We start from the raw sequence: 17,244 nt of genomic DNA on the forward strand, positions 1-17,244 counted from the left end.
CTTTTCATGCAGGGATGAGGGGTTTCTGTTGTGTGCCAAAGTCCCCTTTAAATACTATATAACAAAAAATATTTTGTGCCAGATTTAATTGAATTTTGTATGCTTGACTGTTAAAAAATTGTCTGAGTAATTAATATTCAGATGTTCTTCAGTCCTAAGCAGTAAAGAGGAACGTGTGTATGGCAAGTGTGTTTACAAGACGCTCTTCCCCACATAATATTTATTTCATTTATACAAGCTCAGATAATGGCACACATTGATGCACACAAAAATTCCCCTCCCCTCCAAACTCTTGAGTATTAATCAGAATTGCCTGCCTATCAGGTTTCATGATTCACAGTTCCTTTGAAATAGACACTTTGGGGTTTTTTTCTCCTATGTAGTTTTTGCCTTTTTGTAGCTTTTTATTTAATCCTTTTGTCATCTAATTACAAATGTGCCTTTGTCTTTCAATATATGCTTCTAAATAATGGTTGCACTGTTTTCTTTTGTTATTTTTTAAAGACACTGTTTCCAGTATATTTGTGAGATGGTATGATGTTAAGATATTGCATGTTTTTTTACTGTATACAATAAAGTATCTTGTTATTACAGTGTTATCTTCATTTATACAAACAATAATCATTTCAGGATTATGAGGATTAAATGAACAAATGAATTAAGTACTCTTGTATAATGTTTGACTAAGTGGAAAGGTATAAAGGTATATGTAGAAATGTACCTATGTGTGTATATGTATAAAGGTATAAAGGTATATGTAGGAAACAGAACAAATGTGGGAGATGATACAAACCTTCAAGGTTGCATAGTAACATAAGGAACTCGCTTATTATTGTGAGACTTCTGTTAACTTCAAAAACATACATCAGTTTCAGCATCTTATCTCAACCACTTAAAAGCAGCCTTGAAAAACTGCAATAATACTATTAATTACATTGCTATTTTACAGATGCTTAAGATGTTTTTGTTTCTTATGATATCTCTTTTGGTTCTGGGATTTAATGATTCCAAACACTTGTCAAGAAAAAAGAGAGAAGTGGATCCTGAAACGTTCATGAATGTTGTAAGTTTAATGTCGTTACTATACTTAAGTACAATACTTAATACACTATGGGTGAGAACCACTTGGTTTCTGAATCAAGATGAGTACAATGAAATGCTCTGGGATTCCCTTTTTTCTAAGCACATTCCATAGCTTGATGTGATTGACACAGTCAGAGACCTTTCTATAACCAATGAAACACATATTGACTTCTTTTTGGTATTCTTTGGCTTTCTCAATTATCCAGCATGTATCAGCAACAATGTCTCATGTTCCTTGGCTTTTTTAAAAGCCAGATTGAATATCTGGCATCTCTTTTTCCATGTAGGGCTCTAATCTGCACTGGATGATCCTACGCATTATTTTGCTAGTGTGTGAAATAGTACAATAGTTTGCACACTCTGTTAAGTCTCCTTTCTTTGGTATTGGAATGTAGATTGACTTCTTCCAATCTCTTGGCCACTGTGTCATTCTCCAGATTTGCTGGCATAACTTAGAACCTTTACTGATTCTTCTTCTGTTGCTTGCCATATTTTTGTGGGAATCCCATCAGGTATTCCATCAGCCATCTGATTTGGTAATGATCAGAGTGCTGATGTAACTTTCTCTTCTAGCACTAGAGTTTCTTGTTAGCATGGAATTTCTTGTAAGGTATCTTGGATGTTGATATCTCTACTGTATAGTATGTCAGTGTACTCCTTCCATTTTTCTTTGATCCCCTTTGAATTGATTACTATTTGTCCATTGGCATCCGTTAGAATACGGCTTTGGGGTTGGAATGTTCTTTTGAGTTCAGAGATTTTTGATCTACCTGGTACACCTGACATTAATCTTGCAATGGTGCAACCACTGATTGCACCATTGTGGGTGCCATCTTGACTTCTCTGACCATACCTTGTAGAACCTTTTTTTAGGAATACCCCAAAGAACTTTGGGAACTGACTTATTATAATATTTAGTGACATTGCTGTTATTAATATTTTTAAAGACACCTATCAGCTGAAGGACAAGTTAAAAGTTCCTATCAACTTCACAGGCAAGTCTAGATGGCTCACTAGACTATAACCCTAATAACCTGAAGTTCATGCTTCTATATTAGCTTAGGTAAGATTATGATTTGTAAGGGTCAATCTGTGTTTAAAAGATAAACAAGATTGATCAAAACATTTAAACCATTGTGTGTGTGTGTGTTGGGGGAACTATAGGATTTCTCCCATGGTTAAGAATGTAGTGTTGCCTTAATAACACTCATCTCTGTAAAGGTAAATCTCCAACATGCTGGAGATTTAAGGCAAGTTTTTGATTGAAGCATCTTTTTTATATCTGTTTGCAGAGCGAGATCTTACAATATCACGGCTATCCTAATGAGGAATATGAAATCCTGACAAATGATGGTTATTTTCTTACTATCAACAGAATTCTTTATGGAAAGAAGACCTTGGAGAAAACAGGTGTTTTTTAAAATTTTTGCATTTAAAGTTCACAAAAGAAAAGTTTATTAATACTGATTTGCTCTTATGAAATATCCTATTTATATTATTATCCTCTGTAGACATTCAGCAGTGGGAGGACCCTTTCATTTAAAGGGATCAATCATTTGAAATAATTTACTTTTATTTGTTCATGGATCTGGGAAACAGAAATGACACAGAAAACAATTGACAACAGAAAACAAAACACACACAGCACCAAATTTATTTCATTTTCCATGACATTGTATGATGTGATAGGAATGTTTTGGGATCATTCCAGGTCTAGATATCAATCAAGGAATCTCAGGACTGCCTTGACATCTAAGCTACATGTTAGTCATTTCATTGAAATGAACAACTAGCAGGGGAAATAGGAAAGAACATAATTTGAACATTATGTCAAAGCAAATGTTTCTACTGTTCTTTTGGCTTCTAATGTGATGATGGTTTGTATATTTATAGTCCAGTTGTAACGAGCCCAGATTCCTCATTATAAAACTGTGTTTTTTTTCTCCCATAGGCAATTTGACTGAATTACTTTTCTTTTTTTCTTTTTGAAATGTCTTGCTTTCTTGACCATCTTTTTTTCCTTTCCTCCCCCCCACCCCCCAGCTTCAAAACCTTCTGTGTTAGTGATGCCAGGAATTCTTACGAATGGTGGAATATGGGTAGCTAATGTACCCCAAAGTGGTTTAGGCTTTTTTCTGGCAGATGCTGGCTTTGATGTTTGGTTGGCCAATAACCGAGGTAGCAGATGGTGTAAAAGACACCAGCACTTTTCACAGAATGAAGAAGAATTCTGGAATTTCAGGTAGGTTAAAACATGGGTGTTCTGGGGGGTGGGCAAGTGACAAAATATGCCTTGAAATGCAAACTTCACTTAATATGGGCATGCCATGTGACAGAAGTTCAAAAGCTGGAGCTTGCATCGAGCCATCATGCCATGTCTATGGGTTAAAAGGAAAACCCAAAGCCTTGGAGTATGCCATGGGTCTGTTTGTAGGGAAGCATCCATGTTCATCAAGGGCATCAAGAGGAGAGGTCAGGATGGTAACTGTGACTGTGTAATCAAAGCCCTGTCTTCTTTTTAGCATGTCACAATGCACATAAAAAGAAGGCAGGGCTTTGTCATGACCACCAGTCATGGCCACCACCATGACTCCCCCACTCCATAGACATCCCTCCCCCAGCTGGATATGTGACTGTTTTCTTTTACATATCTATTAGATTATGATTTTCAAAATCTCCTCTTCCTATAGTTCTAGTCAAACCAGCAGTTATACACACAATTAAAGGAAATATAGCCAGGAAAGAGAAGTTGAGTAGCCTACCATATATTGTTGTAGTGATAAAAATTTCATCATCCAGTTCTTTGTTTGCCACTTTGTTTTGTTTCAGTTTTCATGAAATGGCAATGGAAGATCTGCCAGCCATTATACATTTTATCCTAGCTAAAACTGGACAGAAACAAATTTTTTATATTGGCTACTCCCAAGGATCCACCATAGGTATGTTCTTGGTTTCTGCAGGGGTGAAGAAAGAAGCGAGTATCATAATGTCATCATGCAGATGATGCAATGAGATCATGAGGCAGGTAACAACATTGTGGCTTGGTACCAGAACATGTTATTGGATCTTATTGATAACACTGTGTAGAACTGTGGTTATTGCTGGCGGAATGCAAACTGGTCAGTGCTATAGGCTTCTAAACATTATTTCTTACAGCATATCTATGATTACATTTTCCACTTTTTTGTTTAGAATCATAGGAGAAGGGCTTGCTTAACCACGCTTACCATGAAGATGTACAGTGGTGCCTCTAGTTATGAACTTAATCCGTTCCGTGACTCTGGTTGCAACTCGAGTTGGTCGCAACTCGAGGTAAATTTTCCCATAAGGTTCAATGTAAATACGGTTAATCCGTTCCGCCCTCCGAATTTGGTCGCACTACGAGGCAAATTTCCCCATAAGGTTCAATGTAAATATGGCTAATCCGCCCTCCGAATTTGGTCGCACTACGAGGCAAATTTCCCCCATAAGGTTCAATGTAAATACATATGGTTAAACAGTTCTGAAACATATGCATTTTATTTTTAAACCACAAAAACATGAAAATAGTCGAGATGGTCAACTTCGCCATCTTGTACTCCAAGGCCAGATTAGTCACACGAATACCACGATCGTGCTTTTCTATAATGTCCTTCTTCAGTTCGATCGTCACTTTTTTCTTCAAAGCCTTATTCTTGTCAAGCCTGCTCTGCATTTTCTTTGGAGCCATGCTGACAAGCACACCAAACACCTTCCAAACGCCACAAAACACAAGCCTCACCGAACGTCTCCTTGCTACCGCGATCTCGCCCACAGGAAGCCGCGACCGCGTGGCAGCAGGGAAAATGGTTGTGGATCTGGTTTGTAACTCGAGGCAGAGTTCGCAAGTCGAGGTAAATTTTGGGGGCCGGAGCTGGTCGTATCTCAAAAAATTTTGTAAGGAGGGGCGTTCGTAACTTGAGGTACCACTGTAATTGAACAATTTGTTGGAGGAAAAAAAATGGAAAGTGTGAATGAAGTGAACTGAGTGCATAAAACAGAAAAGCCTGCCTTAAACCAAGACGTGCTATTGATTCTTCTAGCTAGTATTGACCAGCAATGACTGTTCCACTCCTGCTTGTAAATGCTAGGACTTGATAAGGGGCCTTCTGTAAGCCAAACATACACAGTCTTTACTGACCCATATCCTCAGATAGATTGTGCTATGTGACATTCCAAATGGGCTTGCTATCACTGAAACAAAGCCAAGCACACATTAAATTTGCATTTAAAATAAATAGCCTTTAATTCAATCCTGGGTATCCTTAAAGTATGGAAGTTGGAATACAGTTATGGAACCTTCCCTATACAAGGAAATCCCCAATAACTGGGTAAAATTCCTACGTGTAATGTGACAATATGCCATTATAATTGAATCAATGAGTAGGATGTGAAAAAGGGGAATGGATAGATAAAATCAAATTTGTCATCCAAATACAACATGTAAGAATATAATAAATTACTTCTAAAAGTAAGTGTAAATAAAATATGATGGATATAAAAAATCCCCACCCAAAAGAACATAACAAGAAAACAGTCAATGTGTAATTAAGGAAGTGGGTGGCAAAATTTTGTATGTATGTATGTATGTATGTATATATGTATGTATGTATGTATGTATGTATGTATCTATTTATTTATTTATTTATTTATTTATATTTAAGATTTGTCACTGCCCATCTCACTGTGAAGTGACTCTGGGTGACTTACAGTAAAAATAGAATAAACATTAATTAAGATGTTTTTAAAATGAAAAAAAAATTAATTAAAACATAAATTAAAATAAAATAAAATAAAAATTGATAGGAAATCAGTGAAAATACATTTTGAATTCCTTTGCAAAATAGTTATAGAAGTTCCTTTAAGATACTTTTTTATTCAGGGATCTATCTTCAGCAGGTTGCATGGATATATTATACGTGTACTGCTTTAGCAATTATAGTGTAATTATCATAAATAGACTGACTAGTAATGGTTCTGACTAATCACTAATTTTCTTTATGCTTAGGATTCATTGCATTTTCAGCTATGCCAGCATTAGCTGAGAAAATAAAAATCTTTTTTGCATTTGGTCCAATATATTTGATAAATCATATCAGACCTTGGTATACGAAGCTAATCAGTATGGATGAGGATTTTATAAGGGTATGTATTACTTACTTTAATAAATATGCTAGTTTCGTTATTGCTAATACCTTCTTAAAAAGGCAAGGACAAATCACATGTCAAATGGAATTGCTTTCAATAGGAATTAATCACACTAAAGTTTGTATTGGATTCTTCCCAACAGGTTTACAATATTGTAAATATTTACAAATATGCTGAGAACTCCTGCCAGGGGAAGCTAGGCTAGATACATTTTTGTTATCCTTCTCTTGACAGGAGAGAGCATTTTAGTTAGGAAAGCCTTTTGATGATGATGATGATGATGATGATGATGATGATGATGATGATGATGGTGGTGGTGGTGGTGGTTGGTTGCACAGTCAGCCAGATGCTTAGACTGGATTTGGCATTTTTATCTACCTATCAGGTCCTTCCCAAGGACCTGGGTTTGGCAGACGTTGTTGTCTGATGGTGTTAAAGGTATTGTCACAGGATGTAAGTTGTTCCACGTAAAGCTGCCTTTTGCAATTGACTGATGGTGATTTTGTAAGTGCTGATGCTCCTCAAGTGGTGCTCCAGATGTTTTGGGATTGCCCCCAAGGCACCTATTACTATTGGTACTATCTTTGCTTTCTTTTGCCATAGTCATTCTACTTCTATTTGCAGGTCTTTATATTTTGTGATTTTCTCCAGTTCTTTCTCTTCTATTCTGCCGTCTCCAGGTATTGCAATGTTCATTATCCAGACTTTTTTGTCTTTCTTTTCAACAATTGTTAAGTCTGAGGTGTTGTGTGGCAGGTGCTTGTCTATTTGAATTCTAAAGTCCCAGAGCACTTTAGCTTCTTCATTTTCTATTACTTTGCCTGTTTTGTGGTCCCACCAGTTCTTGGTTGCAGGCCAGTGGTATTTCTTGCAGATATTCCAGTGCACCATTGTTGCCACTTTGTCGTGCTGTTGTCTGTAGTCAGTCAGTGTGATCTTCTTGCAGCAGCTGACTAGGTGGTCCACTATTTCTTCAGTTTCTTTGCAGAGATGGCATTTGCTGTCTGTTGCTGTCTTCTCAATTCTGGCTTTATCTGCATTTGTTCTTAAGGCTTGGTCTTGTGCAGCCAGAATTAGCCCCTCTGTCTCTTTCTTCAACTTTCCTACTCTTAGCCATTGCCAGGTTTTGTTGTTATCTGCTTTGCCTGCTAGTTTTTTTTATTATGTACTGGCCATGTAATACTTTGCCTTGCCATGTCTCTTTTCTATTCTTCATTTGGTCTTTCTTATAGGCCAGCTTGGTCTCTCTGGTATTTAGTAAGCCTTCATGATGTACTGGCTTCAGTGCCTCTTCTTCACTGTCCTTCAGATTTTCTTCCAATGCCCTTTTTTCCTCTTCAGCTGTCTGGTGTATTTGTAACATCCCACACCCACCTATGCTCCTTGGTAAGTAGATTCTGTCAACATCGCTGCATGGATGAAGGGCATGATTCATTGTCATTATTTTTCTGGTCTTCCTATCCAGGGCTTTTAGTTCAGCTTGAGTCCAGTCCACTATTCCAGCTGGGTATCTAATGACTGGAATTTCCCAGGTGTTCATTGCCTTGATGGTATTTCCTCCACTAAGTTTAGACTTTAAGATCTTCTTCACTCTCCTTATGTATTCACTACTAACCTTCTTCTTGACTTCAGTGTGCTTGATGTTGTCAGCCTGAAGGATGCCCTGGTATTTGTAGTGATCTTCTTCATCCAGACTCTTGATGTTATTTACATTGGGCATCTTGATTCCTTAGTTTTCACTATTTTTCCCCTGTTGATGGTCAGGATGGCACATTTGTCCAGTCCAAACTCCATTGCAATATCTTGGCTGTATATTTGGACAGTGTTGAGCAGCGATTCCATTTCAGATGGTGTTTTTCTATACAGCTTCAGATTGTTCATGTAAAGGAGGTGGGATAGCCTGGCAGATGTTTTTGATGTTTGATCGCCATGGCCTGACTTGTTCAGTATTGTTGACAGAGGAATCAATGCAATGACAAACGGTAGTGGTGATAGTGAGTGTCCTTGAAAGATTCCTCTCTTGATGTTAATTCCATTGCCATTGACCAGCAACTATGTCTTCCATTGTGCTACTGATCTTTGCACAAAGCTTCTGATGTTTCTACTGACTCCTCTTTTTTCTAGGCACTTGATTATCCAGTCATGTTGCAGAGAATCGAATGCCTTTTTGTAATCAATCCAAGCTACATTCAATTTGTTCTTCCTTCTCTTACTCCTTTCCCAAAATCATCTTGTCAAATAGGAGCTGATCTTTTGTCCTTCTGCTATTTGGGTGGTTTGCTTTCTGCTCAGATAGAAAGAGCTTGTTTTCGACTAGGCGCTGTTGGACTGCATCAGCTACCACAGCAGTTAGCAATTTGAAAATTGTTGGCAAGCAGGTAATTGGCCTGTGGTTGCCTGGTGCTGCCCCTTTTGCTGGATCTTTCATTATCAGGTAGGTTTTGCCAGATGTTAACCAATCTTCAATTTTACGTCCTTGCAGTATGTTGTTAAACTGCTTGGCAATGAGTGAGTGCAGAGCAGTTAGATGTTTCAACCAAGAACCATGCAGTTCATCTTCAACTGGTGCTGACCAATTCTTGATCTTCCTTGCCCTTTTTTCCACCATTTCTGCTGTTATTACAAATCCTTTCATTTCAGCTTCTTTTTTATTCTTATCTACCCCCTTTATTCAAGCTGCATTCTTGTTGTATTTCTTTGGGTTGTCCGATAGCTGTGCCCAGAACTGCACTGTTTTTTCTTTGTCAGGTATTGACTGGTTCAGTGCAGTCTCTCCATTGATGGACTGGTAGAAATGTTTCTGATTCAACTGACATTGGAGATTCTGCCTATATTGGGCAATTCGGGCTTCATATCTGCTGCTATTTTTGGCTACAGCTGTTATTTGCTGCTTTATTATTTCCAGTGCTTTCTTAATCTTCCTTGTTTCTAGGTGATATTTCTTGATCTATTCTCTGGTCTTTTTGTTCTTCAGCTTCTTTTCTTTCATCTGTTCTAGCTTGCTTGCATCTGATCTTAGCATGCTGATCTTCTTTTTCCAACTTGATCTCCCATTTTGGTGGTGCATTGTTTGGCTTTTTTTCTTGTTTGTTGATTTTGCATCCAAGGTATTCAGTTATAACTGCAGCCATGCTGTACCTCAGTTGGTTGTCGTTATTATTATTATTATTATTTAGATTTTTTATAGTTGCCCACCCAAAAGACTCTGGATGGCTATAATAAATCTAGATGATGATGATGATGATGACGACGACAATTATGATAATACAGTTTATTGCTGAATAGGGTGGATGCTTTTTATTTCATTGATGTGTATTGAAAGTTTCTTTAACTTATTTTATTTATTGTTAGTTGCATGAGAACCTTTTACGGGTAGAAATTTAGGATATAAATCAAATGAATACATGAAAATATTGCTTAGATTCTATGGACAGTTTAAGTATTTATATCTTGTATTATCTGTTATTTAGTCATCATAGCTTATTTTAGTGCGCATGTGTTTCAGGTCTATCTTAGAAGTTTGTCCTATTAGCTGCTATGTTACACAAAGGCAACAGCTGAAACGTCAGTGGACTGGGGCTTACAACTTCCAGCACCATCCCTGAACACTGGCAGAGATGAGATGTTTGGTACTCCATATGACCTCAGGATCCAGCTCCATGACTCATCACTCACCACCCAGGAAAATGTCAGAGAATCTGCCAGGTCTTTCCCCCACCATTGTTCACATTTGCATGCTCACTGTTGCCCTTCCTACTCAAAAGATGGGATGTGATTGGGTAAAGGTAAGGCTGGGAAGAAACTGCTCCACAATTTCAGGCAGGGCACCTTCAGGGAAAGCAAATGCAGGGAGGGGTGTGTATGGAATGGATGAAACATGTAGGAGGACATCATCACACAAGCACTACTTATATACTTGCAACAAACATCAGGATGCAAATTCATAATGATGGCATTTGCATGATGATGTTACCATTCATGGGTCACCATATAGTATTGTTCTCAGTGTAGGTTGGTGCAGATGCTACTGATTTTATAGTCTCATTCACAGAGCATAAGATGGAAGAAGCATTTTAGTAGTTTTCTGGAGAAGGCAGATTGGGGAGAGGGAAAAAGGTGCTATTTTGGGATGTATATAGAGCCAGCTCCTCAACAGGCAAGTTCATGACGACAGGGGTAGAACTTTGCTCTTTGCTCTTGATGAACAAATTGTCCCAATGTCTTTTGTGAGTATGTAAAGTGTATGAATCTGTCTTCTGCAGAAAGGACACTTATGCTCAGGATGAAATGCTAGACCATTTCAACTTTCAAAGACATAGTTTTAGCACAGCATTTTGAAAGCAAATTTGACAATATGCAACTTGGAAAGGACAGAGCAAGTTCAAATGCATTGAAAATTGATTTGGATTGTTATATTTACAGGCTATATTAGGCAGAAAAGAAATTTGTATCCTGCCTAATAATATAACAAGAATACTGGCTACTAAGTTTTGTGACATGGATTTATGGAGAAAAACTTGCTTCAATATTGCATTCTCTGCTGGTGGAATGAATGAAAACAATATAAATATGGTATGTTTATTGTGTGTTTTAAAACAAGCTAGCTTATATCAGAGAGTGTCATAAATGTACCAATTAAATGAAAATGTGTTTTTAAAATATTCTTCCTCAGAGTCGCCTGGATGTCTTTGTATCACATTTACTTGGATGTACATCGACAAAAACTCTCTTACATTGGAAGCAGGTAAAAATTCTGAAATGTTACTCACTAAAACTGTGAATTTTACTGCCCTGGGATAGCAAATGCCCTCTTTGATCTCTGTTTTCATAATAAATGTTTTTTTTCAGGTAAAATTTAAGTATCAATTTCCCATTAACTGAAAATCTAATTCTGCTTCATTCTCCCCATCAACCTTCCTGAATATTTATTTATTTATTCATTTGTATTTGTTATTTATACCATTGTTTATAGAACCCACATTCCCAAAAGGACTAGGAGAGTTTACAGGAGAAACAACAACAATTAATTCTATCGGCAAATCTAATCTAACTGCTGGGGCTGCCCAAGAACCCACAAGCATCCAAATGATCCTTATTTCAGGGATCAGGGTATTTTGAAGGGCAGGGCTTCCTTAATCTTCCTTGTTTCTAGAAATAAAGAAGCAGAAAACATGTGCTCATACCTCCACTGTTGTCCATTGAGTAGGAACACTTCTTCTCCCAGGATCACATGAATTTGGATCTGGAAACAAATCATTTGGCAATTAGCACAGGCGTTACCCTGCTAATTCTGTTATCTCTAGTAAGCAGACAAATTGGGTCACTGACAATTATGCAATGAAATACAGTGTTGTGTTAGATTGTAATGTATTGGGAGAGATAATCCTTCTGTCAAGCATCAAATTGCCAAAAGCTCCAAGCACATGAGATAGAAGAGTTGTAGTGATGCTCTGGATCAGTTGAAACTTCTGAATCATCTTCAAAGGCAAAATGTGTTCTGTAGTCTGTTTGTTAGGTTACAAGGAGGTGAGTCATTATTTCCAGGACATTCCAGTTGATCAAAGGTTGTAACTGGCACAGCAGACAAATTTGCTTACTATTCTAGCAAGAACTCACAAGCTAGGAATGGACTTAGTCCTATGGGGAAATATGACTCTGTCTCATATCCAGGGCTGGAGCTGGGATCAAGCCAATCAATCACCAACAAAGAACAGATGCTTGTTTTGACACATCCAAGCTCTTCCAATCTCTACTCACTGGGCCAGGATGTTGATGGTTCCCTAGTTTGGCCTGGTAATGCACAACTGAATATCACCAGCATATTGAAGATATCATATCCCAAACTGGCAATGGCCAATACCAGTGGCTTCATGGAGATATAAATAACATGAGAGAGAGAACATAGTCCAATGGAACTCCACACTGGGGCAAACATGGGTGTGACTGCTTTTCTCTACCAATGAAATTGCTTTAGAAAGAAAGCAGTGCCTCCAAGTTCTACCCTTGCAGGTGATCTCACAGTATACCATGACAGTAACACTGAAGGCCACCAAGGGCTCTACAAGGACCACAACTCACTCCATTTAAGCCTTGATAAAGGTAATCTATTAAGATAACCAATGTGGTATCCACCCTACATCCAGAGCAAAATCCTGACTGCAAAAGGTACGGATCCCCCCTATCCCTAACTCCAACAACTTCCCCAAAAGGGAAGGTTGGAAATTGGCTGATAGGTGTCTACAGTTGCTGGATTAAAAGATAGCTTCTTCAGATGGGGGTATACCATTCCATTCTTCAAGACAGTTGGCATCACCTCTCCCTTAAATGAAGCATTAATCACCTCCCAAATCTACCTGTATACACCCCTCCCAGCTGCTTGAATGAGCCAGATGGCAGATGGATCAAATTAACAGACATGATACAGCAGCCTGCTGAGGATCTTCACTCCTATTTTTCTCAAGGTATTGGGTAACCTTGAATAGAGTTGCTGAATGTGAGTCCTACATGGAATATGTGGAGAAATACAAGAGCTTCACAATAAGGGTATGACCAAAAATAGACAATCATGATGATTTTAATTTAGTTTCCAGCGTCTTTGCTCTAGGTGTCTCTTCACTTGCTTCATCTCAGTATTCTAAAGAGCTTTCTGGGATCTGTGAAGGAGACTGCTTGGGGGTGATCTCATCAGGTGCATTCACCATCTCCATATTCCAGAGACTGGCAAAACACATGGCAGAACTGCTTACAAGATTTCTGAGAAAGTATCCTGAGGCCCTATGAAAACCCATGGACCCATTAGGTGGTCCATTAGTGGACCACCTTAACACTGTAATTGGGCCACAAGGTCTTTGGTTGCCAATAAACTGTTTTTTGAAAGGCAAGCTTCAATTTCCAAAGAAGACATATTTTTTTCTTGCCTCTCCCTACCCTCACCCTGCCCAAATGTCTGGGGTTAAGCTTCCAAGCCTTTTACTTGGAAGCAAAAGTAGTATGAGCTCAGGATTTCTCCATCCTCCTTTTGCCAGGTCCCCCAGCCACAGTTCTTGCAGCCCACTCCTTCTGCCTCCTTCATTCCAGTTGTGGCCCCAAGAGGCTCTTCCCAGCTTTCACCTTGCAGGAACAACCTGCACATCTGACCATCCACTCCCATGTTTTTTATTAACATGGTCCCTTGGCCACCTTTCATAAGCCCAGGTTGAGGAAAGGCTGTTTTGGATAGTGCCATGAGATACCTCCTCTGTTAGTTCTTTTTTCCCCATCTTTTGAAGATGCCTTTGTTCCACCAAAATCCAAGTGTGAAATATGTGGAGTGTGGAAACTAAACACAGCACTCTAAGCTTCTTCTCCCAGTTTTCCCTCACCTAGAAAGAAGTAGAGGAGGATTAAAGAGAGGCACACAGACTGGGCAACTTGTTCCTCTTTTATGTTGAAAAGTGTGGCTGCCAACCTAGGACTGGGGTAATGTTTCAGTCGTGGCTGCATCATTATGGCTTCACTATGCTCCTCCCCTTGTGATGAGTAGGGAAACTGCCACCAGTGCTTCTGTGTGTCTTGGACAACCAGGCTGTTAGTAGCAGCCATAGCTCCTGCAAGCTAAAGAAACAGAATACAGCAGCATTAGTGTTGACAATAGCAACTGCTTTCTCTCTTTCTTGTCCCCTATTCTTACCGGACATCTGCAGCCAGCCAACAGGAGACACAAGCAAAGCTCCCAGCCAGCCACTGATGCCAGGCAGCCTGACTTGCTTTCCCAATCACCTCCTTAACTGCCCTTTTCTGATGACTTTTCCTGACCAGGCTGGATGATGGTGGTTTAGGAGAGAAAGGAGGCACTGTCCATCTGCTTTTGTGGTCACGATCCCTGGCCACTTGAGCACAGAAGGCCTCCCAACATTCTTGAAGGGCAAGGTTGTGAATGAGGTGTTGAGTACCACATGAAGTATTGCTTGCACTCAATAGATGGAGATGGAGTAATATGAATGGACTGAACATAGCTGGAGCCCTGTCAGTCCACTGTCCAGCTCTGCTAGACAATTATTTGCAGATACAAAGCTAAAAATGGCCGCAACACTCTTAACTTATGACCAGTTTCAGAAGCTTTGGGAAAGCAGACTTTAGCCATGTTGGCTGGTTATTAGGGGACTTATAATTCCAATCTATCAAAAAAAAAAAAAAGGTTAGGGAAGTTTGTTCTGTTCCGGAATGATTTTTTCTATTCTGTGTGCCTTTATTCTAGCTTCTTCTAAAGAATTATATAGATAGATTATTTTAATGGGAAGCTTTAGAAAATTGCATTAAAATTAAAATTTTAAAATATAAAAGAAAAAGAATTTGCAAAAGTGGCTTTAGGTTCTTTTCTCTTGCTCTTTTCAGGTGTATGAAAGTGGGCAGTTTAAAGAATTCGACTACGGTTCTAAGAATATGGAGAAATACAATCAGGTAGACAAAGCTTTTTTTTTTAATGAAAGAAATATTGCAGATAAATAAGGATGAAGATAAAGCTGCTACAAAGTTATTATTTGTTGTCATTTTTAACATGTTACCATTATGTTTAACATGTCATCCTAGATTTATCTGGGTTTTATTTTGATTAAAGGCAGCACTGTCCATCTTTGTGTCAATGAAGTGCTGGGCTACCAAGCACAAGTTATATCTACGCAGGCATAGCTGCCAGGAAATTCAGAAAAGAATGAATAGCTGTGTAGTAGTTCTTTCACACTGGATTCAGACCAGTGATGTTCCCTCCAGGGCACAAGAAATTAGATCTTTCTTAAACTACAAGGAAAAGTTATTTTAGGGTCCATTAGCAGAAACTGGATTAAGAGAATTAGAGATGATGCATAAAGCTTACTCTGCCAATTGTTTAAATAGGTATTTTTTGGATTTTTATGAGGTTATGGGAGAATGGGGGGGGGGGAGAAGGGCACATAGGTAGATTGCTCCAAAGTAAAAGATCTGTTATGATATGGGAACAGTGGTAGTCATGGAGGGTGAGATGGCAACAAAAGGGCACTATCCTATCCTAAGAACATCCTTACAGCTATCCTAGAGCCTGGGAAGTAGCAAAGCTGAATGATTCAAACCACTAGATATTATAGAGCAATATTATAATAATTGTAAAACTTAGTGGTTGTAATTATGAGTTTTTACGTTTTTGTTTTCTTCTCTTTAGACGACCCCTCCCTTATATGACATAAGACGCATGTATACCCCAACCATCATTTGGAGTGGTGGAGAAGATATCATGTCAACACAAGAGGATACTGAACTTTTGCTCCCTCTTCTTAGGAACCTACTCCACTACAGAGTAATTCCTCACTGGATGCATTATGATTTTGTCTTTGGGCTTAATGCGTGTCAAGAATTATATGACGAACTTGTTGAGATAATTCAGAATTTCCCATAAGATGGGGATCATCTAGTGAGTCAGCAGCAAAACGGCATTCCAGAATGTTTCTTTAAGAGAAAAAATGTATGCTACCATTAACGCAAAAGTATCTAATTCTTTTATTTGGTGATTTTTAAAAGGATACCTTTCATATCAAAGTCAATTTACATGCGCTGAGACAATGCAACTAGGGGATTCTAAACATTGGGAAGACTCATATGGCAAAGTGTTGAGTAATATGAGAAAGATGAGAAAGATGATACCAAATTATTAGAGCTGAACCAAGATTCTCAGGATTCAACAGACTCCTCTTTCCCCCTAGATTCAGTTGTAAAAAGCAGCATTGGGGAGGAGGCGTTAAAAAAACAACAACTCAAAATGGTAGCCATGGCAATATGATCTATGTTTTGCCCCCATTATATGTGTGTTGGCCTTGCATACATGTACAAAGGGGTGGGGTTGATCGTGTTGCTATAACCACTTTGATTTTTTAAAATAATAATTTTATTAAAGATTACAATCTACAACAATAAAAACTGATACAAACTGAAAAAAGCCTGTTATTTAAATTTTTCAAATCAGTTTCAATCATGTCAAGTAAAACTTGTTCCTCTTCCATAGCATCTTTTAAACACAGTCTTTCTATAGAGGCAGACACTCTTTAAATTAACTTCTGGGTCTGTTGTTCAAAAGTATCCAATATGTCCAATGTTATAATATTTTGCTTCATTCTGTATTAGTAAGTCAAGTTTGAGTGTTCTTCTCCTTTAATTGTAATCTTTAATTCCTTCTGGTTCCTTCTAGTGTTCAACCTCCAAAATCTCAACCTATCAAGTTTTTTTTTTTTCAAATAATTCAAAACAAAAGCATTTTTCTATGGGAAGTATTCTTTATAATTAATTCCAAAATCTTATTTCAAATTTATCTGGATGCTTAGTCCACTTGTAACTTTATAAAATCAAAGTTTTAATCACTCTTTTGCTGTTCATTCCAGAAAAAAAAAATTAAGTCTTTCAACTTGTATTTAAAACTTCTTTTGCTAAGGATTGAAGGAAACTCACCTGGTGTTTTCAGACTTGTCAGTCCAAAGGTTCCTAATAGCTAAAAAGCAGTTAACAAGCAATTTTTGAAAAGTGATTAGGAAAGGAAGTACGCGAACCCAGTGCCCTTTTAAAGAAACTGACCACAGTTTGAGCAAGACGGCTATTCCTTTGTCTCCCAGAAGTATAAAGCAGCTGGAGACCACTGTCTTGCAGTCTCTTAGTGAGAAGCAGATATCTGGAGCACTTGTGGGTCAGCTTAAGTCTTCTCCTCGTCTGGAGAGGAATTATCAAAGAGCTGGTTTACTTGTTGGCTTTTCATTCCGGCATGGTTGTTGGCTCCACTTTTCACAGAGCCGTCTTCAGTTTGCCATTTCTTCCCCAGAAGTCCCTGCCATCTTGACTTTTTAAACTCCCCTTCTCACATGGATGCCACTGGGTATACTCAGAGGCAGCATACAAGAATCCTGAATAACAGATCTTTTACCAGCAAATTGATCTGGCATTAAAAAGCAGTGGTTCCAGCATTCCTACCTTCTGGACTTCCTTGGGTAGACTACAACCTGA

The 17,244-nt window shown here is 38.3% G+C and overlaps 1 protein-coding gene across 1 annotated transcript; it reads left to right on the forward strand.

The window, feature by feature from the left end:
* The first annotated feature begins 949 nt into the window (after positions 1-949).
* LOC112543123 (lipase member M-like) lies at positions 950-16,085 on the forward strand. The gene is made up of 9 exons (XM_088131089.1): positions 950-1,063; positions 2,376-2,493; positions 3,127-3,325; positions 3,913-4,022; positions 6,110-6,246; positions 10,672-10,821; positions 10,922-10,993; positions 14,623-14,688; positions 15,422-16,085. Exons 1-9 carry the CDS (start codon positions 950-952, stop codon positions 15,653-15,655), a joined length of 1,200 nt encoding a protein of 399 aa, XP_087987215.1. The 3' UTR covers positions 15,656-16,085.
* The last annotated feature ends 1,159 nt before the right edge of the window (positions 16,086-17,244 follow it).

This window comes from Python bivittatus, unplaced genomic scaffold (assembly GCF_059951505.1).
Source record: "Python bivittatus isolate LINGU-HERP-01145 unplaced genomic scaffold, Pbiv_v1 ctg000870_np1212, whole genome shotgun sequence".
NCBI lineage: Eukaryota > Metazoa > Chordata > Lepidosauria > Squamata > Pythonidae > Python > Python bivittatus.